Here is a 26,034-nt window from a genome sequence, read left to right on the forward strand (position 1 = left end):
AATTGTCCTCTCTTCTAGAAGTGCAGACTTTTGTGAAAGGAGTACTGCACATCCAACCTCCTTTTGTGCCCCCAGTGGCACCGTGGGACCTTAACGTGGTGTTACAGTTCCTTAAATCACATTGGTTTGAACCACTTCAAACTGTTGAGTTAAAATTTCTCACTTGGAAAGTGGTCATGCAAGGAGGGTGTCAGAATTGGCGGCCTTGTCTTACAAGAGCCCTTATCTGATTTTCCATGTGGATAGAGCGGAATTGAAAACTCGTCCACAATTTCTACCTAAGGTGGTTTCGTCGTTTCACATGAACCAACCTATTGTAGTGCCGGTGGCTACGGATGTCTTGGAGGATTCCAAGTACCTTGATGTAGTCAGGGCTTTAAAAATCTATGTAGCCAGAACAGCTCGTATTAGGAAAACGGAGGCTCTGTGTATCCTATATGCAGCCAACAAGGTTGGCGCTCCTGCTTCCAAGCAGACTATCGCACGCTGGATCTTTAACACGATTCAGCAGGCCCCTTCTACGGCTGGATTGTCGTTACCAAAATCGGTAAAGGCCCATTCCACTAGGAAGGTGGGCTCTTCTTGGGCGGCTGCCATAGGCCTCTCGGCATAACAGCTTTGCTGAGCAGCTACTTGGTCGGGTTCAAACACTTTTGCAAAATTCTATAAGTTTGATACCCTGGCTGATGAGGACCTCTCTTTTTTTGCTCAATCGTGCTGCAGAGTCATTCGCACTCTCCCGCCCGGTCTGGAGCTTTGAGCATGATCCTTACGGAGTGCCCAGCATCCTCTAGGACGTAAGAGAAAATAAGATTTTAAACCTATCGGTAAATCTTTTTCTCCTAGTCCGTAGAGGATGCTGGGCGCCCGTCCCAGTGCGGAATAAATCTGCAGTACTTGTACATAGTTATTGATAAGTCTACACAAGGGTTGTGTTGCAGTTCAGATCAACCTGTTGCTGATCTTATTTGTTCATACTGTTAACTGGTTTAGTTATATCCCAGCTTGTACGGTGTGTTGTGGTATGAGCTGGTATATATCTCACCCTTACTTAACAAAATCCTTTCCTCAAAATGTCCATCTCCTCTGGGCACAGTTCCTATAACTGAGGTCTGGAGGAGGGGTATAGAGGGAGGAGCCAGTTCACGGCCAATAAAAGGTCTTAAAGTGCCCATGTCTCCTGTGGAGCCCATCTATACCCCATGGTCCTTACAGAGTCCTTAGCATCCTCTACGGACTAGGAGAAAAATATTTATCGGTAGGTTTAAAATCTTATTTCTCTGACGTCCTAGTGGATGCTGGGAACTCCGTAAGGACCATGGGGAATAGCGGCTCCTTAGGAGACTGGGCACAACTAAAGAAAGCTTTAGGACTACCTGGTGTGCACTGGCTCCTCCCACTATGACCCTCCTCCAGACCTCAGTTAGAATCTTGTGCCCGGCTGAGCTGGATGCACACTAGGGGCTCTCCTGAGCTCCTAGAAAGAAAGTATATTTTAGGTTTTTTATTTTACAGTGAGATCTGCTGGCAACAGACTCACTGCTACAAGGGACTAAGGGGAGAAGAAGCGAACCTACCTAACTGGTGGTAGTTTGGGCTTCTTAGGCTACTGGACACCATTGGCTCCAGAGGGTTCGACTGCAGGACCCGACCTTGGTGTTCGTTCCCGGAGCCGCGCCGCCGTCCCCTTTACAGAGCCAGAAGCATGAAGATGGTCCGGAAAATCGGCGGCAGAAAACTTCAGTCTTCACCAAGGTAGCGCACAGCACTGCAGCTGTGCGCCATTGCTCCTCATGTACACCTCACACTCCGGTCACTGATGGGTGCAGGGCGTTGGGGGGGGGGCGCCCTGAGTGCAATATAACACACCTTGGCTGGCAAATCTACACCATATGTCAAAGTCAGAAAAATATCTCTATGCACGTTGCCATATTTGCACCGCACACTGGTCTGCGCTGCGCATGCGTACGCTCTCCCGTGAAGGCGCATACCCGCAATAGCGTGCACCCGCGGGCGCACGGTATGCGTATTTACGGTAGAGTTTATGTAATCGTAGCGTGCGACTCATTCGTTACATATTTTCAGTAATAATGTAGTTTGTAGATCATGGTCCCTTTGATAGATTCTGAAAGTTTGGTTAATATAGAATGTCCCTGAGCTGAGGAATCCCTCTTTGTATCGTAGGAAGGGTCTAACAGGAGTCATGCAGTAGTGTTTGGTACCCATCGGAAGAGTATTTAAATAGCAATATTCCGGTGTTGGTTTGGAGCGTATTAATCGCTCGTGCGAATAGTTATGGACATAAGAAGTTTATGTCCATTTCTACTATTTACTCATACTCAGGTATGCGGCGGGAAACCTAGTTCCCCGCCCACCTGAGCTGTTTGAGATCGTCACAGCCCACCTGTATGAATCAACCTATGACCTTTTGTTATGATGCAGGGCCGAATTCCGACGTCCAATGGACAATGGGATTGTAGGGACTGTAAGATTGCATTGTGTGTGGGGCATAAATAGGCAGGCCGACCACATCCAGCGCTCACTCTTCAACGGTTCTCATTGCTGAAAATCGGGTGCTGGATGTCCAGGCGCATGCGATCGTTTACCCTTGTGCGTAAGTTTCTCTCCGTAATCATTGTCTTTCTGTGAGCCATTTCTCTCATATATATATGTATCTCTCTCTCTCTCTCTCTCTCTCTCTTTTCCTTCTCTCGTATCTCCCATTGACTAGTATTGTATTGCATTAGATCAGCATAGTATTGTATTGTATTTCTTGTATAGTTATTTGGTTAGGAAGTCTCTGTTATATTGTAGTGTATCATTTGTACTGTGATTCTTTTTGCAAGTATAATAGTTATAATACAGATAATAGGCTTTGGACCCTAAACCAGTATCTGTGTATTTTCTCATAGTTTTAAGTGTTCACTTGAGCGTCGGTGACGCTCAAGCAGCTTTGTAGTTAGTCAGGTTACACAAGGTTGCACTTACACCCTGTATTCACATTAAGGTATTCTGTGTATTTCATTAATAAAAGGTTTAGACATAAAGGTATAGCGTTGTGAGCGTCTGCGCCGCTGGTGATCTCCTCGTGGTCTCGAGCGTCCGCTACGCCATAGCGAATCATTACGTTAGTCATAGCCAACAGAGTGCTTGCCTGTGATCTCTGGGCCGTGAGCGAACGTGACGCTTGAGCGTCTCGCCTACGGCTGAGCGATCGTTACGCAATTTGCGTACCCTTACGGTACTTCTTAAGTAAACAGCGTACAGTGTTCTTAGACCTCATAAAGGGTTGTATATACGATAAATATTGAGCTTTATCAATTGGCGGCTCGTCCTGTCCTTCACATATCTGCACTAGGTAGATCAGCAGACATTATCCCTCAGCAAAGGGCGGGAGGTTGTCTCGTAGTGCTGACGGGATAAGCGTCTGCTTCGCTTAGATAACGAGTGCTGAAGGAATCCGGGAACCGGAGGTAAGAACAAAACGCTTGTGTTTTTTTTTTTTTTTTTTTTTTTAAACTGTTTATTTTTCTTCTGTCTTGCGTATATACGCACGCATACATATATATCTGCACTTCTTTTCCATCTGTGTATTTCATTTGTCGTATATCACCATCCTGTCTGCCAGTTTTTATAGTTGATAGAAAAGTGCTAAAAGAGACTTGCTGTTATTTCATAGTTTAAGGATAGAGGTAATAGTTAAAAGTGTAGACAAACACACAGGTTTGCCTGGGAGATAAGGCAAAGCCAGTGGGGTACGCGGTAGATGATCAGGGATCGTTTACATTGATAAAAGTATATTGTGTTACGGTGGATCTTTGTTTTGCGTACACGTGTCTCTAACAAAGACTAGCGTACGCAATCCAAAGGCCGACGCACGCAGCGTTCATTACGCAACGTAGCGTCCGGTTACGCCCACGTAGCTCAAGTCACGATAAGTTGATTTTTAACGCAACGTGATAAGTAACGCACAGCGGTAAATAGCGCAACAGGCGGTAAATAACGCAAGTCTATTTTTGGAAATCCAAAAATTTAAATTAACAGATCCTGCTCCTAATTAGTAACACAGCTGGGCTGAAGAAAATTTTCTGCGCAGAAATAGAAATAGAAACAAAAGTGTACATGTGATGAGTGAGTGTTTTTACAATTTTAAAGGTTGAACCACAAGAAAAGTCGAGTACTCGTGAGGTACATGCGTGTAAGTGACGTGCACGGTGGCTAGGGAGGCATCTCTGGTTAAATACAATTTTGAGCATTAGAGTATAGCAGACCAGGAGGTCATACTGTAACAAGACCAGGAGGTCATACTGTAACAAGACCAGGAGGTCATAACAGACCAGGAGGTCCAGGTACAGCCGACAAGGAAGTCCGCTATACAGTTCACAGGCACAACACCGAAAAGGGTTGGTGCAACACCCATATAGGCCATATAAGCTCTGGCTGAAGGAATTCGCAGTCGTAAGTTTCGATTCCATTGGTCTTTCCGTACATAAGCTTAGTTGTTTGTGTACTGAACGACTGGACCGCACGTAAGTGTGTGCAGTAGTTAGTAATCTGACCTAATACCATTAGAGTAAAGGGGTCACAAACGCTATTTGTACATTCTGACGTGATTTGTGTAATTTTTTTTATTTTAAGGGAAGTTCGCTGGTCACTCAGGAACTATCTAACAACCCCACCTTTACTGGAAAGAGTAAGTGTCCTGCGGGTAACCCTCATATGTTCCAGTAAACCGAAGGTTCCATAGGGGCCCTAGGTCGAGTACGCCAGCACCATATCGGTGTGATCAGGTCGTATAGGTCGGCGTGGGCGAGTGAGTGGGGTACTCGGTAAACCGCCACCGTCAGCCTATTATTGGCATTTGGTTTTTCGTAAAGGGTTGGCTAAATAAAGCAACACTTTCGAACTATGGGGGCCACTTGTTCAGGTAGGGGGCGATCAACCTCGGTTCGGGTTGATTCAGTGGTCCGGCCAATTGGGTCGGCCAGGTATATCATGTGTGAGAAATATGGAAGTCACACAGAAACTTTATGTGATGAATGGGAGAGAATGACTGTGCATGACGGGGAGAAATTCCCAAGAATAGGGAGCTTCAGCTCAGAAGTGTTACAAAATTTAAGGAGGAGGATATGTCTCATAAAATCAACAAAGAGACGAATTCAGCATTATGATTATTTACAGTTGTGGCAACAGGAAGGTGAGATACAGAGAGGTTTGGCTCAGGCGGCGGGATCTGGCACTAACAGAAAATTAATTGCCACGGCCCCGCCGCCACCATATATATCAGGAGAGAAGTTGATTACGGAGAAAGACGCACTAAGGTGTAACACAAAATCACTTAGTAACTGTGTAAATGTTAATGATAATGTTAACTCATTAACCCATGCAAGTATTGACCCGTGCAAGTTGTACCCTGTTTTGAACTTTCCTCAGGAGTGTGATCAAGAGGACGAATCGGCAACGATTTCAGCGCTCTCTCTAGCAGCCACCATAGCAGAGACCACAGTAGGCACAGCTCCACCCACGAGATTAGTAAAGGTCCCTAGCGGAGGGATAGGTGAGGTCGTATCAACTGGTAAGTACGGCACCATGCATTATGCTGAAACTATTTCACCACAGCCTGTAGAATCTACACAGAATGAGGTTGTTAGAATCACACCTGTTAGAGTAATAGCAGTACCAAATGGGAAAACAGACGCATCAGGAGCCACTCCCATTAGGAACATCGCCATGTACACTCCATTTTCCCGAATGGAATTAAGGACCATAGTGTCTGAATTTCCTGACCCTAGAAAAGACTTAGTTGCCAGTCAAAAATACATCAGAGACTTAGGTAACACTGTAGAGCCCAACAATAAAGACTGGCAGATATTGCTGAGAGCATGTTTACCCTCAAATGTCGACGCAACTCAATTTTTGGCTGATTGCGGACTAGATCATGATGTACCTCTTACAGATGTGTACAACCAAGATAATGTGAAAAGAATAAACTTGCAGCTAAAAGAGTATTTCCCAGCAGTAGCTAAATGGAATAAGATATTCTCCATTAAACAGAAGGAGTCAGAGACAGCTGCAGAGTATTTTCACAGAGCATTATTAGAAATGGCAAAATACACAGGTATAGAGGACATTAAAACAGACACAAACCATCGGGAAGTAGCAGTATCGGTACTGATGGATGGTTTAAAAGAGTCATTGAAGACTAGGGTACAGACCACGCAACCTTGTTGGCGAGGTCTGTCTGTGGCTACTTTGAGAGAGGCTGCTATTGATCACGACAGAAACATCACCAGACACAGGGAACAACAAGGTGACAAATTAATGTCAGTAAGTATACAGGCTCTGACCACAAGGCAGCCTTTGTTTGTATCACCAAATCCTGTGGGTAAGTCAAGTATGGTTACTTGTTATTCTTGTCACAAACAGGGACACATGGCACGAGATTGTAGAGTAAAGAATCCACGAAACTCATACCAAACCCCTAGACAACGACACGACACACGACATTGGGAGCAAGGTCCGCAGAAACGGAGCTATGAGCCACATACAGGGGAAACAAAAAGATATCCCCCAAACAGAGACTGGCATGCCTCTGGTAGTTCCCAACTATCTCCCTCACAAATAGTTGCTGCCAGCGGGATTCAGGGAGGTCACCATACCCAATAGGGGTGTGGCCATACCTGTAATCTGCAGCCGGTGAAATTGATTGCCAACCTTGAAAGTGAACCCGAGGTCGCAATCAATGTAGCTGGTAAAACTTTAAACTTTCTTGTAGACACAGGGGCGGCCAAGTCAGTGATAAATTCGACAGTGGGCATGAGAACCACTGGTAGGACAATTCCAGCCATGGGAGTAACAGGAGTAGTCCAGCACTACCCTGTTAGCAAACCAGCCGAGATTACAATAGGGCCTTTGCATACCAAACATTCCTTTTTGCTGGCTGCATCGGCACCAACCAATCTCCTGGGAAGAGACTTACTGTGTAAAATGGGGTGCGTCATTTATTGTACTCCTGAAGGTGTATTCTTGGACATACCTGAGAAACACGCTCAGGAAGTGCGAGACATGTTAGACTCCCCATCAAAATTAATGTCACATACCATTATGACAAATAGGAATCCATCCCAAATAGAAGAGATGACATCTCAGATACCAGAGTCACTTTGGACAAAAGACGGACAGGACACTGGATTAATGGCAAACGTAGCTCCAGTAGTGGTACAAGTAAAAGATGGTAGGATAGCTCCAAAAATCCCACAATATCCTCTGAAGCCAGAGGTGGAGTTAGGAGTTTACCCAGTAATAGAGCGCTTGCTACAACAGGGCATTCTAGTAAGAACGTCCAGCACTGCCAATAGTCCCATCTTCCCTGTTAAGAAGAGTGGGGGGAGGGGTTACAGGCTAGTGCAGGATCTAAGGGGGATTAACAAAATAGTTGAGAGTCAGTTCCCCGTAGTGCCAAATCCAGCTGTCATCCTAATGCAAATCCCTCCCACTGCCAAATTTTTCACTGTTATTGACCTCTGCTCCGCTTTCTTTTCGGTACCTCTGCACCCTGACAGCCAATATTTGTTTGCATTCACATACAGAGGAGTCCAATACACGTGGACTCGATTACCCCAAGGTTTCATAGATAGTCCAAGTATATTTTCTCAGGCTTTGCATGATTGTTTACAGTCTTTCCAACCAGACAGTGGATCAGTATTGATACAGTATGTGGACGATTTATTACTGTGTTCAGATTCACTGGAAGCATCTCTGAAGGATACGAAACAGCTCCTGTTTCATCTTTCAGACACCGGACACAAGGTGTCCAAAGACAAGTTGCAATTATGCCAAACTAAGGTAAAATATTTGGGACACTGTCTAACACAAGGACTGAGACACCTGACCGCTGATAGAATCCAAGCAATTAGAGACATGACACTGCCACAAACCCAGCAACAGATCAGGACGTTTTTAGGAATGTGTGGGTATTGCCGTAATTGGATCCCAGGGTTTTCCATATTGGCGTTACCTTTGCAGGAAATGGTCTCCTCAAACAAACCTGATAGGATCTCGCATACAGACGAATCCGAAACAGCATTTGAGAGACTCAAACAGTGCCTAACGCAGGCGCCAGCACTAGGTATGCCAGACTATGGGAAACCCTTTGAACTATACGGAACAGAAAGTGCTGGTTGTGCAGCAGGTGTACTAACCCAAAAACACGGTGATGCCAGCAGGCCAGTTGCATACTACAGCGCTCAGCTAGACACGGTAGCGCGATCCCTCCCCACATGCTTGCGAAGCGTTGCTGCGATAGCATTGCTAGTGACAAAAAGCGAAGACGTCGTGCTAGGCCACAACCTCACAATCCATACGCCACATGCAGTATCAGCCTTATTGAATTCTGCCCAAACCAGACACGTCTCATCAGCGAGGTTTACAAGATGGGAATTGGCACTAATGGCCCCCGTAAACATCACCATAAGGAGATGCAGTGCATTAAATCCTGCAACATATCTCCCAGGTGTGCCTGGTCAGGCACAAAGGGTGGAAGGTGAGAGTGCTGGGGAAGGAGGATTCAATACAAAGGAAGATACACATGATTGTATGGAATATTTGACCCAAAATTTTACCGCAAGGCCTGACATCAGTGACAACCCACTGGAAGATGCAGAACTCACGTTCTACACGGACGGTAGTTGTCACAGACAGTCAGACTCGGGAGACTTGTGTACTGGATACGCAGTCGTAGATGACCAAGACACCATAGAAGCTGAACCGCTAGGCCCACCTCACTCAGCCCAGGTTGCTGAACTGGTCGCCCTAACCAGAGCATGTGAATTGGCTAAGGGTAAGTCAGCCAATATCTACACCGATTCTAGATACGCATTCGGGGTAGTCCATGATTTCGGAGCCCTATGGCGCCTCAGAAATTTCATGACGGCAGCTGGTACACCGGTAGCGCACGCAACTCACATAAAAAGGCTTCTAACAGCGATACAGGAACCCGACAGAGTGGCTGTTATCAAATGTAAAGCACATACATATAGCCAAGACCCGGTATCACTTGGTAACAGCCGAGCAGACGAAGCTGCTAAGTTAGCAGCTGCTACCCCCATACAGACAGACACCACACAACTGATGGTATTTAATACCATCAACACACAGAAGTTGTGTGAGATGCAGAATTTGTGTTCCACACAGGAAAAGGCAGTCTGGAAGGCAAAGGGATATGGCCAGGAGTCCTCAGGGCTCTGGACGGATGGACATGGTAAACCAGTGGCCCCCAGGACATACCTTCCATGTCTGGCTGAAGCAGCTCACGGGCTGACTCATCTAGGCAGGGAGGGGATGTGCAAATTGGTAAGAGCATACTGGTGCGCCCCAGGATTCTCCTCTCATGCGGGTAAAAGAGCAATGTCATGCCTTACCTGTCTGAGAAAGAATATTGGAAAAGCAATACCTACAGAACCATCCCATATCCCACCTGCCGGCGGCCCTTTCCAGGTAATACAAATTGACTTCATTCAATTACCCCCATGTCGAAATTTGAAATATGTACTTGTTTGTATAGATGTTTTCTCGAATTGGGTCGAAGCATTTCCAGCAGCTACAAATACCGCTATGTTTACAGCTAAGAAAATTGTGCAGGAATTTGTATGTAGATATGGTATCCCTAGAATCATTGAAAGTGATAGGGGTACCCATTTTACAGGTGATGTCTTTCAAGGAATGTGTAAGTTGATGGGAATTGATAGCAAGCTGCACACTCCGTACCGTCCACAGGCGAGTGCGAAGGTCGAAAGAGTGAACAGCACTATTAAAAATAAATTGAGTAAAGTGATGGCAGAGACAGGATTGACATGGCCAGAAGCTTTACCCATTGTATTGTACAGTATCAGAACCACTCCCAGGTCCCCTCTTAATCTGTCCCCTTTTGAAATCTTGTTTGGTCGACAACCGCATGTCATGATTAACCCTCAGGATGATTTGAAATGTAACAATGAAGTAACTGTAAAATACTTGATTAACATGAGTAAACAGTTGAGGAATCAAAATGATAATCTGAAGTTGGTGATTCCTGATTTACCAGATAGTAATTGTCATGACATTGAGCCTGGGGATTATGTAATGATACGAAATTTTCTACGCTCAGGTTGTCTTATTGATAGATGGGAAGGACCATACCAGGTCTTATTGACTAGCACCACAGCATTGAAGGTTGCTGAGAGAGAGACTTGGGTCCATTCATCCCACTGCAAAAAGGTTGCTGATCCAGAGAAGTCCCGTGATAAGGAACAGACGGTAGAGGTTGTATCACTGGAGTGTCTGTTCCAGGAGGACTGAGGCGGCACCTGAGCCTTGAAGACCGAAAGCAGTTGTTGACCCCCTTCTCCCTTTTATTGTTTTCTCCACTTCCCATCCCCCTCTCCCTTAAAAATTTCTTTTTCCCCCTTCTCATTCTTCTCTATTTCCTCCTCAAAGATGGACTTGCCCCAAGAGACTGTGATCCGGATTTTGATGTTAACCATGATGTTGACCAGAGCAGTCTGTTCCGGCGAGAGTACCATAGAGGTCGAGAGAGGTTCTGGAATGGGTTCCGATTATGATGATGGAGGCGCAGTTTTCCAAGATCAACCAAGCCAACAAGCAAAGGCGAGTATCAGAAAACGATCCGATAGAAGAAATTGTGATGGATTGTTAGCTGAAGAAAACTGTATCTGTAGGCTCTGTGACAATTTGATTGAGGATGGGTGCATAAAGAAATGCCAATCCAGTTTTAATATCCATATGGACCGGCATCCATTGAGTGACTATCGCTCCTTAGTGGGTAACGTATTAAACCAAACAGATTGTTGGGTATGCTCTCAAGTACCTCAGGGTCATAGCAAATCAGGGCTAGTGCCATTTCCTTTAACGTTAGGGGAGGTACTTGAGCTAAGCAGTGGGAGACCGGTGGACCGGAGGTTTAACATCTCCAGCCCTCCTAGTTTGAAGCTCCACCAATACCATGTGGATAGGTCCCTCTTATGTTTTAATATCTCCAATCCCCGTAAGCCGGGAAATTGGGAAGTGTCATGGAGCAACCTTACCATGACCTTTTCACACAGAGCAGATAGAATGCCTACAGATACAGAGCTTGTACGCCACATAGCCAGTAGAGGAAAATCTTTCCGGTATCGATATACCTTAGGAAATAGGATTACTAGAGTTGGAGAGGTATCACCAGGATACTGTGCACATATCGTACAAACCGATACGTGCATTAAGCAGATGGAAGAATTAGGGTCAGGAGAATTCACCTGGAAGGTGTGTAATATGGTAATGTCCTTCTCTGTCCCATATGTTCTCCCCGATGATGCATATTTCATATGCGGGAGAAAGGCGTACAAGTGGCTTGCCCCAAACTCTGAAGGATTGTGTTATATTGGAAAAGTATTGCCTGAAGTGATGACTGTTACACATGACAAAATGAAGGACATACACCGTGGTGCCCAAGCTCCTTATACTCACACTCATTACGAGCACCGAGTTAAAAGACAACTGTCAGAAAGGTTAGAGCACCCGGCCTCTGATCTTATCCATGAATCCACCGGGATTCAGGTTCTGGTAGCGTTAGATTTCACTCGCACCGCTCGAGGAGTGATGAATTATAGATACATTTCCGCACTCGCCAATTTGTTAGATAATATCACTGAAATGTATGATGACACATTCAGATACACTGGAAGAGAACTTCAAGCTTATAAAACAGAACTAGTTCAGCATAGAATGGTTCTTAATTATCTTACAGCAGTAACAGGCGGATATTGTGTTACATTGGCAACACAGTACGGCATAAAGTGTTGCACGTATATCACCAATAGCACCGAGGATCCAGTAGAGGTCATAGACCAAAAGATGGACGATATTCTCCAATTGAAGTGGGAATTTCGTCGAAAACACAATCTCACCCTTGCTGCTGTAGGTAATGAGCTGACTGGTTGGGTGTCATGGTTGAACCCGCGAAATTGGTTCTCCGGTTTAGGAGACTGGGCTCAAGGAGTCATAATGGATGTTGGAAAGTTCCTCCTATGTATCTTAGGTGTTGCTATATCTATTGGATTGATATTTAGATGCGGGCAGGCTTTAATGAGGTGCAAACAAAGTACAAAAGTGATGAGCTTGAGGAGTGAGGAAACTGTAATTAACCTGGATTTGATTTATGACCCAATGATAGAAACCAGAATGTGATGAAAATGCGATTATACGGTCCGTTTCTTTCACCTGTTTTTCTGCTTTTCTCCAAGATACAAAGACCCCCTTGGACGAGGAAGTTGACGAGACACTATACAGACAACAGACAAGCACCAAAGATGAAGTTTTGACAACCTATGATATGGACACTTGATGAACTTTGCCATGGATCCCCAGTTTCCCTAGTATTTTTAAACTCACGCTAGCCCAACATTTTTGTAAATCTGATGGCACTGACAAAGCTTGTTGCTCATGCCTAAGGAGCAAAACAGCGCAAAGAAGACGACTTTCAACTGATACCGAACAAAACTTCGACGACAGATGTACATTTACCTGACATAGAATATCATTGCATTTTCCATAAGTGTTCTTCATCTTCATCCCTACAACCCTCAGGTAATAACACACATAGTATAGGGAATACAGGCACAGATATCAGCAACCACATACTTCCCCCATTCATGTATCATCAACTAAAATGTGCATCCCCATTTTGTTACAACTGAAAGCCGAAATGAGCTCGGTAAAGTTTGACAGCCCATCCACAGACCTGTACCACGGGATAAGAAGGAATTCAAATGTATACTTCGCAATACCTCGAAGCTTGATTTACAACACGTACGGCACGATGATACATGACCCCCCAAACATGGACTCATACACACATGCTTCTGCTATCACACTAGGTCATACCCTCTTCACACCTACTCCTCTCTCCTCCCTTACCCAACCATGGAAATGAATTAACCCCTGACATATATTTTTCTCCTTTTGAAATGTTTTCAGGAAGTGGCAGTTATTATTGACTGCCAAAGGGTGGACTGTCAAAGTCAGAAAAATATCTCTATGCACGTTGCCATATTTGCACCGCACACTGGTCTGCGCTGCGCATGCGTACGCTCTCCCGTGAAGGCGCATACCCGCAATAGCGTGCACCCGCGGGCGCACGGTATGCGTATTTACGGTAGAGTTTATGTAATCGTAGCGTGCGACTCATTCGTTACATATTTTCAGTAATAATGTAGTTTGTAGATCATGGTCCCTTTGATAGATTCTGAAAGTTTGGTTAATATAGAATGTCCCTGAGCTGAGGAATCCCTCTTTGTATCGTAGGAAGGGTCTAACAGGAGTCATGCAGTAGTGTTTGGTACCCATCGGAAGAGTATTTAAATAGCAATATTCCGGTGTTGGTTTGGAGCGTATTAATCGCTCGTGCGAATAGTTATGGACATAAGAAGTTTATGTCCATTTCTACTATTTACTCATACTCAGGTATGCGGCGGGAAACCTAGTTCCCCGCCCACCTGAGCTGTTTGAGATCGTCACAGCCCACCTGTATGAATCAACCTATGACCTTTTGTTATGATGCAGGGCCGAATTCCGACGTCCAATGGACAATGGGATTGTAGGGACTGTAAGATTGCATTGTGTGTGGGGCATAAATAGGCAGGCCGACCACATCCAGCGCTCACTCTTCAACGGTTCTCATTGCTGAAAATCGGGTGCTGGATGTCCAGGCGCATGCGATCGTTTACCCTTGTGCGTAAGTTTCTCTCCGTAATCATTGTCTTTCTGTGAGCCATTTCTCTCATATATATATGTATCTCTCTCTCTCTCTCTCTCTCTTTTCCTTCTCTCGTATCTCCCATTGACTAGTATTGTATTGCATTAGATCAGCATAGTATTGTATTGTATTTCTTGTATAGTTATTTGGTTAGGAAGTCTCTGTTATATTGTAGTGTATCATTTGTACTGTGATTCTTTTTGCAAGTATAATAGTTATAATACAGATAATAGGCTTTGGACCCTAAACCAGTATCTGTGTATTTTCTCATAGTTTTAAGTGTTCACTTGAGCGTCGGTGACGCTCAAGCAGCTTTGTAGTTAGTCAGGTTACACAAGGTTGCACTTACACCCTGTATTCACATTAAGGTATTCTGTGTATTTCATTAATAAAAGGTTTAGACATAAAGGTATAGCGTTGTGAGCGTCTGCGCCGCTGGTGATCTCCTCGTGGTCTCGAGCGTCCGCTACGCCATAGCGAATCATTACGTTAGTCATAGCCAACAGAGTGCTTGCCTGTGATCTCTGGGCCGTGAGCGAACGTGACGCTTGAGCGTCTCGCCTACGGCTGAGCGATCGTTACGCAATTTGCGTACCCTTACGGTACTTCTTAAGTAAACAGCGTACAGTGTTCTTAGACCTCATAAAGGGTTGTATATACGATAAATATTGAGCTTTATCACATATATAGTCCCAGAGGCTATATAGGTGTAAATTAATACCCCTGCCAGAGTTTTAAAAACGCGGGAGAAGTCCGCCGAAAAAGGGGCGGGGCTATCTCCCTCAGCACACTGGCGCCATTTCTCCCTCACAGCTCCGCTGGAAGGAAGCTCCCTGGCTCTCCCCTGCAGTCTACACTACAGAAGGGTAAAAAAAGAGAGGGGGGGCACTAAATTTAGGCGCAGTATAATTATTATAGCAGCTATAAGGGGATATAATTCAGTTAGTCCCTGTATTATATAGCGCTCTGGTGTGTGCTGGCATACTCTCTCTCTGTCTCCCCAAAGGGCTTTGTGGGGTCCTGTCCTCTGTCAGAGCATTCCCTGTGTGTGTGCGGTGTGTCGGTACGGCTGTGTCGACATGTTTGATGAGGAGGCTTATGTGGAGGCGGAGCAGATGCCTATAAATGTGATGTCACCCCCTGCGGGGCGGACACCTGAGTGGATGGACTTATGGAAGGAATTACGTGAAAGTGTCGACTCCTTACATAAAAAATTTGACGACATGCCAAATGCGGGACAGTCGGCTTCTCAGCTCGTGCCTGCCCAGGCGTCTCAAAGGCCATCAGGGGCTCTAAAACGCCCGCTACCTCAGATGGCAGACACAGATGTCGACACGGATACTGATACCAGTGTCGACGACGAAGAGACTAATGTAATGTCCAATAGGGCCACTCGTTACATGATTGAGGCAATGAAAAATGTATTGCACATTTCTGATATATTACCCCAGGTACCACAAAAAAGGGTATTATGTTTGGGGAGAAAAAACTACCAGTGGTTTTTCCCCCGTCTGAAGAATTAAATGAAGTGTGTGAAGAAGCGTGGGCTTTTCCCGATTAAAAAAATTGGTGATTTCTAAAAGGTTGCTAATGGCGTACCCTTTCCCGCCAGAGGATAGGTCACGTTGGGAGACACCCCCTAGGGTGGATAAAGCGCTCACACGCTTGTCAAAGAAGGTGGCACTACCGTCTCCGGATACGGCCGCCCTTAAGGAGCCTGCTGATAGAAAGCAGGAGGCGATCCTGAAGTCTGTATATACACACTCAGGCATTATACTGAGACCAGCTATTGCTTCAGCATGGATGTGCAGTGCTGCAGCTGCGTGGTCAGACTCCCTGTCAGAAAATATTGACACCCTAGACAGGGACACTATATTGCTAACCATAGAGCATATTAAAGACTCAGTCTTATACATGAGAGATGCACAGAGGGATATCTGCCGGCTGGCATCTAAAATAAGCGCAATGTCCATTTCTGCCAGGAGAGGCTTATGGACTCGGCAGTGGACAGGGGATGCAGATTCTAAAAGGCACATGGAAGTTTTGCCTTATAAGGGTGAGGAGTTATTCGGGGATGGTCTCTCCGACCTAGTTTCCACAGCAACAGCTGGGAAGTCAGCATTTTTGCCCCATGTTCCCTCACAGCCTAAGAAAGCGCCGTATTATCAGGTACAGTCCTTTCGGCCCCAGAAAAGCAGGCGGGGAAAAGGCGGGTCCTTTCTGCCCAGAGGCAGAGGTAGGGGAAAAAAACTGCAACAAACAGCCGGTTCCCAAGAACAAAGGCCCTCCCCCGCTTCCTCCAAGTCCGCCGCATGACGGTGGGGCTCCACAGGCGGAGCCAGGTACGGTGGGGGGCCGCCTCAAAAATTTCAGCGATCAGTGGGCTCGCTCACAGGTGGACCCCTGGATCCTTCAAGTAGTTTCTCAGGGGTACAAGCTGGAATTCGAGACGTCTCCCCCCCCCCCCCCCCCCCCCCGCCGTTTCCTCAAATCTGCCTTACCGACAACTCCCTCAGGCAGGGAGGCTGTGCTAGAGGCAATTCACAAGCTGTATTCCCAGCAGGTGATAGTCAAGGTGCCCCTACTTCAACAAGGACGGGGTTACTATTCCACAATGTTTGTGGTACCGAAACCGGACGGTTCGGTGAGACCCATTTTAAATTTGAAATCCTTGAACGTGTACATAAAAAAATTCAAGTTCAAGATGGAATTGCTCAGGGCGGTTATTGCAAGCCTGGACGAGGGGGATTGCATGGTATCCCTGGACATCAAGGATGCTTACCTGCATGTCCCCATTTACCATCCTCACCAGGAGTACCTCAGATTTGTGGTACAGGATTGTCATTCCCAATTCCAGACGCTGCCGTTTGGGCTGTCCACGGCACCGAGGGTATTTACCAAGGTAATGGCGGAAATGATGATACTCCTTCGAAAAAAGGGAGTTTTAATTATCCCGTACTTGGACGATCTCCTGATAAAGGCGAGGTCCAAGGAGCAGTTGTTGGTCGGGGTAGCACTATCTCGGGAAGTGCTACAACAGCACGGTTGGATTCTAAACATTCCAAAGTCACAGCTGGTTCCAACGAAACGTCTACTGTTCCTGGGGATGGTTCTGGATACAGACCAGAAAAAAGTGTTTCTCCCGGAGGAGAAAGCCAAGGAGCTGTCATCTCTAGTCAGAGACCTCCTTAAACCAAAACAGGTATCGGTGCACCACTGCACGCGAGTCCTAGGAAAAATGGTAGCTTCCTACGAAGCAATTCCATTCGGCAGGTTCCATGCAAGAACTTTTCAGTGGGACCTATTGGACAAGTGGTCCGGATCGCATCTTCAGATGCATCGGCTGATAACCCTGTCTCCAAGGACCAGGGTATCTCTGCTGTGGTGGCTGCAGATGCTCATCTTCAAGAGGGCCGCAGATTTGGCATACAGGACTGGGTCCTGGTGACCACGGATGCCAGCCTTCAAGGCTGGGGGGCAGTCACACAGGGAAGAAACTTCCAAGGACTTTGGTCAAGTCAGGAGACTTCCCTACACATAAATATTCTGGAACTGAGGGCCATTTACAATGCCCTAAGTCAGGCAAGGCCCCTGCTTCAAAACCAGCCGGTACTGATCCAATCAGACAACATCACGGCAGTCGCCCATGTAAACCGACAGGGCGGCACAAGAAGCAGGATGGCGATGGCAGAAGCCACAAGGATTCTCCAATGGGCGGAAAATCACGTGTTAGCACTGTCAGCAGTGTTCATTCCAGGAGTGGACAACTGGGAAGCAGACTTCCTCAGCAGACACGACCTACACCCGGGAGAGTGGGGACTTCATCCAGAAGTCTTCCAACTGATTGTAAACCGTTGGGAAAGGCCACAGGTGGACATGATGGCGTCTCGCCTAAACAAAAAGCTAGAGAGATATTGCGCCAGGTCAAGGGACCCTCAGGCGATAGCTGTGGATGCTCTAGTGACACCGTGGGTGTACCAGTCGGTTTATGTGTTCCCTCCTCTGCCTCTCATACCAAAGGTACTGAGAATAATAAGAAGACGAGGAGTAAGAACGATACTCGTGGTTCCGGATCTGCCAAGAAGAGCTTGGTACCCAGAACTTCAAGAAATGATATCAGAGGACCCATGGCCTCTACCGCTCAAACAGGACCTGCTGCAGCAGGGGCCCTGTCTGTTCCAAGACTTACCGCGGCTGCGTTTGACGGCATGGCGGTTGAACACCGGATCCTAAAAGAAAAGGGCATTCCGGAGGAAGTCATTCCTACGCTGATTAAAGCTAGGAAAGAAGTTACCGTATTTGGCGAAAATATGTTGTGTGGTGTGAGGCCAGGAAGGCCCCAACAGAGGAATTTCAGCTGGGTCGATTTCTGCACTTCCTACAGTCAGGAGTGACTATGGGCCTAAAATTGGGTTCCATTAAGGTCCAGATTTTGGCTCTGTCGATTTTCTTCCAGAAAGAACTGGCTTCACTGCCTGAAGTTCAGACTTTTGTAAAGGGAGTGCTGCATATTCAGCCCCCTTTTGTGCCTCCAGTGGCACCTTGGGATCTTAACGTGGTGTTGAGTTTCCTAAAATCACATTGGTTTGAGCCACTTAAAACCGTGGATTTAAAATATCTCACGTGGAAAGTGGTGAGAAATTGGCCTTGGCTTCGGCCAGGCGTGTTTCAGAATTGGCGGCTTTGTCATGTAAAAGCCCTTATCTTATTTTCCATATGGATAGGGCAGAATTGAGGACTCGTCCCCAGTTTCTCTCTAAGGTGGTGTCAGCTTTTCACTTGAACCAACCTATTGTGGTGCCTGCGGCTACTAGGGACTTGGAGGATTCCAAGTTACTGGACGTAGTCAGGGCCTTGAAAATTTATGTTTCCAGGACGGCTGGAGTCAGGAAAACTGACTCGCTATTTATCCTGTATGCACCCAACAAGCTGGGTGCTCCTGCTTCTAAGCAGACCATTGCTCGCTGGATTTGTAGCACAATTCAGCTGGCGCATTCTGCTTCTGGACTGCCGCATCCTAAATCTGTAAAAGCCCATTCCACAAGGAAGGTGGGCTCTTCTTGGGCGGCTGCCCGAGGGGTCTCGGCTTTACAACTTTGCCGAGCTGCTACTTGGTCAGGGGCAAACACGTTTGCAAAATTCTACAAATTTGATACCCTGGCTGAGGAGGACCTTGAGTTCTCTCATTCGGTGCTGCAGAGTCATCCGCACTCTCCCGCCCGTTTGGGAGCTTTGGTATAATCCCCATGGTCCTTACGGAGTTCCCAGCATCCACTAGGACGACAGAGAAAATAAGATTTTACTCACCGGTAAATCTATTTCTCGTAGTCCGTAGTGGATGCTGGGCGCCCATCCCAAGTGCGGATTGTCTGCAATACTTGTATATAGTTATTGCCTAACTAAAGGGTTATTGTTATGAGCCATCTGTTGAGAGGCTCAGTTATAGTTCATACTGTTAACTGGGTATAGTATCACGAGTTATATGGTGTGATTGGTATGGCTGGTATGAGTCTTACCCGGGATTCAAAATCCTTCCTTATTGTGTCAGCTCTTCCGGGCACAGTATCCTAACTGAGGTCTGGAGGAGGGTCCTAGTGGGAGGAGCCAGTGCACACCAGGTAGTCCTAAAGCTTTCTTTAGTTGTGCCCAGTCTCCTGCGGAGCCGCTATTCCCCATGGTCCTTACGGAGTTCCCAGCATCCACTACGGACTACGAGAAATAGATTTACCGGTGAGTAAAATCTTATTTTTTCAGATGATGTGGACCTGGAACAATGACATTTGCCTTTTCCAATTTTTGAATGGCTTCCTGAAGGATAGTCCTTTCTGTAAGCAAAGCTGGTACGCCTGATTTGAAGAATCTGTGAGGTGGGAGTTCTTGAAACTCCAGTCTGTACCCCTGGGACACAATATCTTGCACCCAGGGGTCCAGGCCTGATGACGCCCAGACGTGACTGAAATTTCTCAGTTATGCTCCCATCTGCCCGATCTCCAGGTGGGAGGTCCACCGTCATGCTGACGATTTTGAGGAAGCATAACCAGGCTTCTGTTCCTGGGAACCTGTTGATGCAGGTTTTCTGGATTTCCCTCGACCACCTTTGAAGAAAGTTGAACTTGGCCTTTTTAACCTTTTTCAGTCCGAAAGGACTGCATTGTAGACGTAAGAAAAGATTTTCTCGTCGGTGGAGTGGCTGAGGGAAGAAAGGTTGACTTACCTGTGGTTGCCGTGGAAATCCACGCATCCAATGCCTCCCCAAACAGAGCCTGACCTGTGAAGGGTAGGTTCTCCACGCTTTTCTTGGATTCCTCATCCCCAGACCATTGGCGTAGCCAGAGACCCCTGCGTGCCGAGACAGCCATGGAAGACGTCCTTGCATTCAGATGACCCAGGTCCTTCATGGCCTCCACCATGAAACCTGCAGAATCCTGTATGTGACGTAAAAACATTTCAGTGTCACTTCTATCCAGAGAATCTAATTCCGGTGGTTCGGCTTCAGAAGGCTGAGACAGTATATTGCATTCCTGAGTTCATGGAATAGACTCCTCTGGAGAAGAGAAACACTCTGCAGCACAGGACACACACACAAAAAAATGTAGAGACCGTTTCCCCACAGAGTATTTCAGAGAGACACAGAATATGAGGAGCCAGCACACACAGCGCCCCAGTAGGCAGTTATATGATAAATGCCTGGCGCTGACTGGAGTAACTTCAAACCGTTAACAAAACACGCTCCCTCCCTTCTATAACCCCTGGTACCGCACAGGATAGCTGGAGTTATGTGGAGGGCAGCGCTCCCTGTCAGTGTCTCTGTGTGTGATCTGCAGGGAGAAAATGGCGCTGGTGAGTGCTGGATCCTCTCTGAGGACAAGCCCCGCCCACTGTAATGGCGCGCCTTCCCACACTTATGGTATTATACTGGCTTGAGGTGAAACTGCAGCTAACAGTAGTACAAGCCCCTGTAGCTTTCTGTGACCAGTTTTTAGGGTATTGCGCTGGCCCAGGACGCCCCTTACAGCACCGCACACGTACCTCTGAGCCTTCCAGAGCGCAGCATCAGTGCTGCGCTCCCACCCTAATGCCGCCATTCTCACCGGCTCCTCGCTTACCGGGGCGTTGGCATCCTACTCACCACCGTATCTTCTGGCTCTGTTAGGGGGTGGCGGCAGTGCTGCGGGAGTGAGCATAGAGGGAGGAGCCAGCCCACACTATTTAAACTCTTAGAGTGCCCATGGCTCCCAAGGGACCAGTCTATACCCCATGGTACTAAATTGGACCCCAGCATCTTCTAGGACGTATGAGAATCATATATATTCTTTTTTACTTGAAAGTAGTTTTTATTTTCTTTTTTTGCATTAAGGCATACACTGCACGACATAGCTGACGATCCAACGCACCGGAATTATAAAACAGCCTAGTGTGTACGCATTCCTTTGCAACGAGCATTCCCCTCGGCAACTAGCTTTCCCCGTGCCAACGAGCATGGATCTTAGGGGGGTCATTCCGACCCGATTGCTTGCTGCAGTTTATCACAGCGATCGGTTCGTAACTGCACCGGCGCCGCAGCATGCCGAATGGGCAAAGGCCGTCGTTCCCTAGCGATCACCTCTGCCTGATTGACAGGCAGTGGGTGGGCGGGGCCATTATGGGGGCGTGGCTGGACCATGTGGGGGGCGTGGTCAGACCATGCGGGGGGCAGGCCGCAGCGGCTTCGTGACGTCACACGCAGCCGATGCGACGAGCAACTCCCGGGCAGCCGCAGGAGCTGCGCTGGCCGGAAGTTACTCAACAAGTACAAAAGCATCACCGCTGTGCAATGCTTTTTTACTTGTGTGGGGAAGGGCAGATAGACATGCGGGGCGGACTAGCCCTGTGCTGGGCATCCCCCCGCATGTCCGGGAACATGATCATAGCTGTGCTAAATTTAGCACAGCTACGATCAACTCGGAATGACCCCCTTAGTGCATGAAAACCCTGTCAAAGAGTATGACCCCTAGTGTGTAAAACCCCTGGCAATGCACATGAATATCCTGGCAACAACAGGTAAAAAATATAAAAAACAATCTTGGGAGGCGTGACAAAATGAAAAAAAATTACCACTGAAAGGGTTAATGTTACATCTTTCAATAAAACCATTTTTTACTGCTTATTATTCCTATTTCATCTGAATATATGTAGGTAGACTAAATATATTAAAACATACAAAGTATGTAGGATTGTTGGGGAGGAGTGTGTGGAGTCTTAGCTGATGCTAGGAAGATTTATTACCTCTCTGATCTGGTTCACCCTCCCATCTTACCTATTTCTCTGTTGTGTGTGAATTTACTGCATTGGTTCAGCTCACTCAAATGAAGAACCAAGCAACAAGAATGTGGAATAATACCAGGGGGAATCCATTATACAGGTTGAGTATCCCTTATCCAAAATTAAAAATCTTACATTTTTGGGTCCCCTACTGAGATAATGACATCTATATTATATATGATGTGTATATATAGATATATTATATAGATATAATATACATATATATGTGTCATTATCTCAGTAGGGGAGCCAAAAATGTGGGATTTTTAATTTTGGATAAGGGATACTCAACCTGTAATAGGCTTTTTTTAAGAAGTCACGGCACCGTGCCTGTGGTCACAGCATGATAAAAAAAATAAAGAATAGAATGTGTTTAAAAAAAAAACCAAAAAAAAACATTTGGTTTAAACCAGCCAACCCTGCTCAGATGAAGAATTTGCACTTACCGTAGGGCTGGTGCACATTTCGATGAGTGTCTCAGGCCTCACAGATTCAGATGTATGGCTGTACACCAGGAAAGGGCTGGTTAGCACATGGAGTGAATTGGACAATTACATTGAATGACTAACCTCCTATATTTTTACCCACAGACCCATCTAAAGATCCATCTACTGATATAAAGGAGGAATCAGTCTCATGTGATGGAGACCTCACACATACTGACATGTATACAGCCGCAGATCATACACAGAAAATATCTACTCATATAAAAAGCAACTGCATTACAAATGCGTCTTGCTCTGGATGTGAAAAATGTTTTACTCTTAATTCAGACCTTGTTATACATCAGAGGAGTCACACAGGAGAGCCACCATATTCCTGCTCAGAATGTGGGAAAGGGTTTAGAAGTAATTCAGAACTTCTTGTACATCAGATGATTCATACAGATGAAAAACTGTTTTCTTGCTCAGAATGTGGGAAATGTTTTAAAGTAAATTCACATCTTGTTAAACATCAGATGATTCATACAGGACCATCCCCACATTCCTGCTCTGAATGTAAGAAATGTTTTAGATGTAAATCAGAACTTGTTATACATCAGAGAAGTCACACAGGTGAGAGACCTTATTCTTGCTTGGAATGCGAGAAATGTTTTCCAATTAAATCACTACTTGTTAGACATCAGAGAAGTCACACAGGTGAGAGACTATATTCTTGCTCGGAATGTGAGAGAGTGTGTATAAGTAATTCAGAACTTGTTAGACATCAGAGAATGCATACTGGAGAGAAACCATTTTCCTGCTCTGATTGTGGGAAATCTTTTACACTTAAATCAGCTCTTGTTCGACATCAGAAAAGTCACACGGGGCAGAGACCATATTCCTGCTCTGAGTGTGGGAAATGTTTTACAAGCCATCCACATCTTGTTATACATCAGAGACTTCACACCGGAGAGAGACCGTATTCTTGCTCGGAATGTGGGAAAGGGTTTGAAGTAAATGCACTACTTGTTAGACATCAGATGATTCACACAGGAGCATACCCATATTCCTGCTCTGAATGTGAGAGAGGTTTTTCAATTAAATCAGAACTTGTTAGACATCAGAGACGTCACACAGGTGAGAGACCGTATTCTTGCTCGGAATGTGGGAAAGGGTTTAAAAGTAATACAGGACTTGTTATACATCAGAGACGTCACACCGGAGAGAGACCGTATTCTTGCTCTGAATGCGGGAAATGCTTTACATGCAATTCAGTACTTACTAAACATCAGAAAAGTCACACAAGAGTGAACCCATGATATAGGTCTGAGTGTAAGGATAGGGAGTTATAGTAAGACAGAACTTTTACACGAGTGCGGTCACCCAGGAGCATGCTCATATTTCATTTTCTGTGTAAGAAATGTTTTACATGTTTATGTTCTGCACCGCAGAATGTGTGATTATTACTAATAATAACAAGTATTAATAAACTCTGCACCGAGCCTGAGTCCGGTTATCTTGAAGCTTACGCCTAGATTTCCCAGCATGAAATTCACACCCCGCTATATGGTACCAGCTCCTTTACTGGTTCCCTACGTTTTCTGTGTATCTCTTCTACATCCTCCTTTGTCATTAATTGGTTTTCTTCCAGTCCTCATCCTCCACCCGCTATCAAGATTCAGCACCAAAAGGGATTCCCGCAATTCCACGGAAGGAGCACACGTTGGGCTTTAGGCTTCTGTCCCAGTTAGAACCATTCCTAGCTGACAGTATAGGATCTCCAACTTCCTAGCATGTGAGTGACAGCATTGCAGTCATTCATCTTCTCCCAATTTTATGATCCTTTCCATAGAATATATCTGTAGTCCATGTCAACATTCCCATTAACAGGTTAGCTGCCACTGGTCTTCTTCTCCTCACTCTTTTATCCTCTCTCATTGGACATATAATTAATTAGACTTATCTTCTTCCATCTCTGCTCCAAATTTTCCAACTTTCTCTCCTCTCTTTGATAGCAACCTCCTTTGCTTCAACCCATCCCTTTCTCTAGTACCTCCCTCATGCAAAGCACCCATAATTCACCTAACCTGCCATGTTTTCTTCCTTTTTTATTATTTTATGTCCCTACTCTATCTTCTTCCAAAAACACACTTTCTCGTATGTCCTAGACACCGCTGCTCCGGACAAATCTTTGGCCACTGACACTCTTCACACCACACCTGGCACACTGTGCTGTCCCGTTACCTGCACAGAGCTTCTGCATTGGCGGGTTGCTGCTGCAGGAAATGCTGCTTTTACTGCCGGCTTCATGTACTGTACATTTACTCTTCTGTCATACATCTATGCTCTCAGTACATTAAGTCTCTCATTTCCGGTCAGATTTTTCAACACTTGTTTCCTCTTTGCCACATTCAATTTTTACCGTTTGTCCTAACAGTACTTGTGTCCTGACAGCCTATGGTTCTTGTCGTCTACTCCCCCCTTTCCTCAGCTCACATTTTACATTGCCATCCCCAGTCACCTCTCCAGCTTAATGGTGATTATTCTATAAAGAATTAAGAACATTGGTCTTTGTGAATCCTATAATTTCCCTTTTAAATACTAAGGGCCGTGTTGCAAGCCGAAATCTGATTTTTTTTTAAAAGCGTCAATCAATTACAAGGCGTGGTTATGGGGGTCATTCCGCAGCTGTTGCGGCTGGCCGGGAGTTTATAGTCTCTGCCCCTGGTCGCAGCGGCTGTGTATGATGTTGCGCGGACCGGCCCCTGCACGGTCTGGCCACGCCTACGTTGGCCGGACCGCACCCCCATAATGGCGGGCAAACACTGCTGTGCTGCCCCCTCCTTCTGTGCAACCGCCTCTGCCTGTCAATCAGGCAGAGGCGATCGCTAGGCAACGACGCAGTTCCGACGCAATCGCTGCGCTGCGATAAACTGCAGAGAGCGATCGGGTTGGAATGACCCCCTATGTCTTGGACATTTTTTAAAGCACCAGTTATTTACAAGTGTGACGGGCAACCCGCACCTCCGGCCAACTGGGACGGCATTACATCCGGCCCTAAATGTTACGTTTAGCCAAGACCTTGACAGAAAGGATTCATTTTCATGTAGGAGATGTGATCCATCCAGACCAGTCAGGATTTATATCCAATTACAGCAGATCTACAAACAAATGGGGATAAACATTATTCAAGCGTCTCATGACAATACAACAACTCCTATTGCTTCCAAAGATCACAGCCAAGTCATGTGACACTGCGGAGGGGAATTATATATGGAAAGTGATACACTGGTGTAACTCTGAGCAACTTTGTTTTATTGGAAATGATTCAAATATTTTTAAACCAATAAAGAAATGTTTCTGAACATACTTCACAGATTGTATCTCTCTTACATAGTTACATAGTTGGTGAGATTGAATAAAGACAAATATCCATCAAGTTCAACCTGTATTATAAAATTAAATATAATGTAGATGCAGTAACCTTGGATATTTCTATCAGTTAGGAATTTATCTAATCCA

General features: G+C 45.9%; 1 protein-coding gene across 4 annotated transcripts in view; it reads left to right on the forward strand.

The window, feature by feature from the left end:
• LOC134983948 (zinc finger protein 420-like) overlaps positions 1 to 26,034 on the forward strand; it is a 183,567-nt gene that overhangs the window by 60,979 nt on the left and 96,554 nt on the right. Inside the window, exon 9 of one of the 4 annotated variants that reach the window (XM_063949567.1) lies at positions 22,681 to 23,786. The exons of the other annotated variants lie outside the window; for them this stretch is intronic. Coding sequence (XP_063805637.1) covers positions 22,681 to 23,786 — 1,106 coding nt within the window. The remainder of the gene's footprint in view (positions 1 to 22,680; positions 23,787 to 26,034) is intronic. 4 annotated transcript variants of the gene reach the window in all.

The sequence above is a fragment of the Pseudophryne corroboree genome (assembly GCF_028390025.1).
Source record: "Pseudophryne corroboree isolate aPseCor3 chromosome 3 unlocalized genomic scaffold, aPseCor3.hap2 SUPER_3_unloc_3, whole genome shotgun sequence".
Taxonomy (NCBI): domain Eukaryota; kingdom Metazoa; phylum Chordata; class Amphibia; order Anura; family Myobatrachidae; genus Pseudophryne; species Pseudophryne corroboree.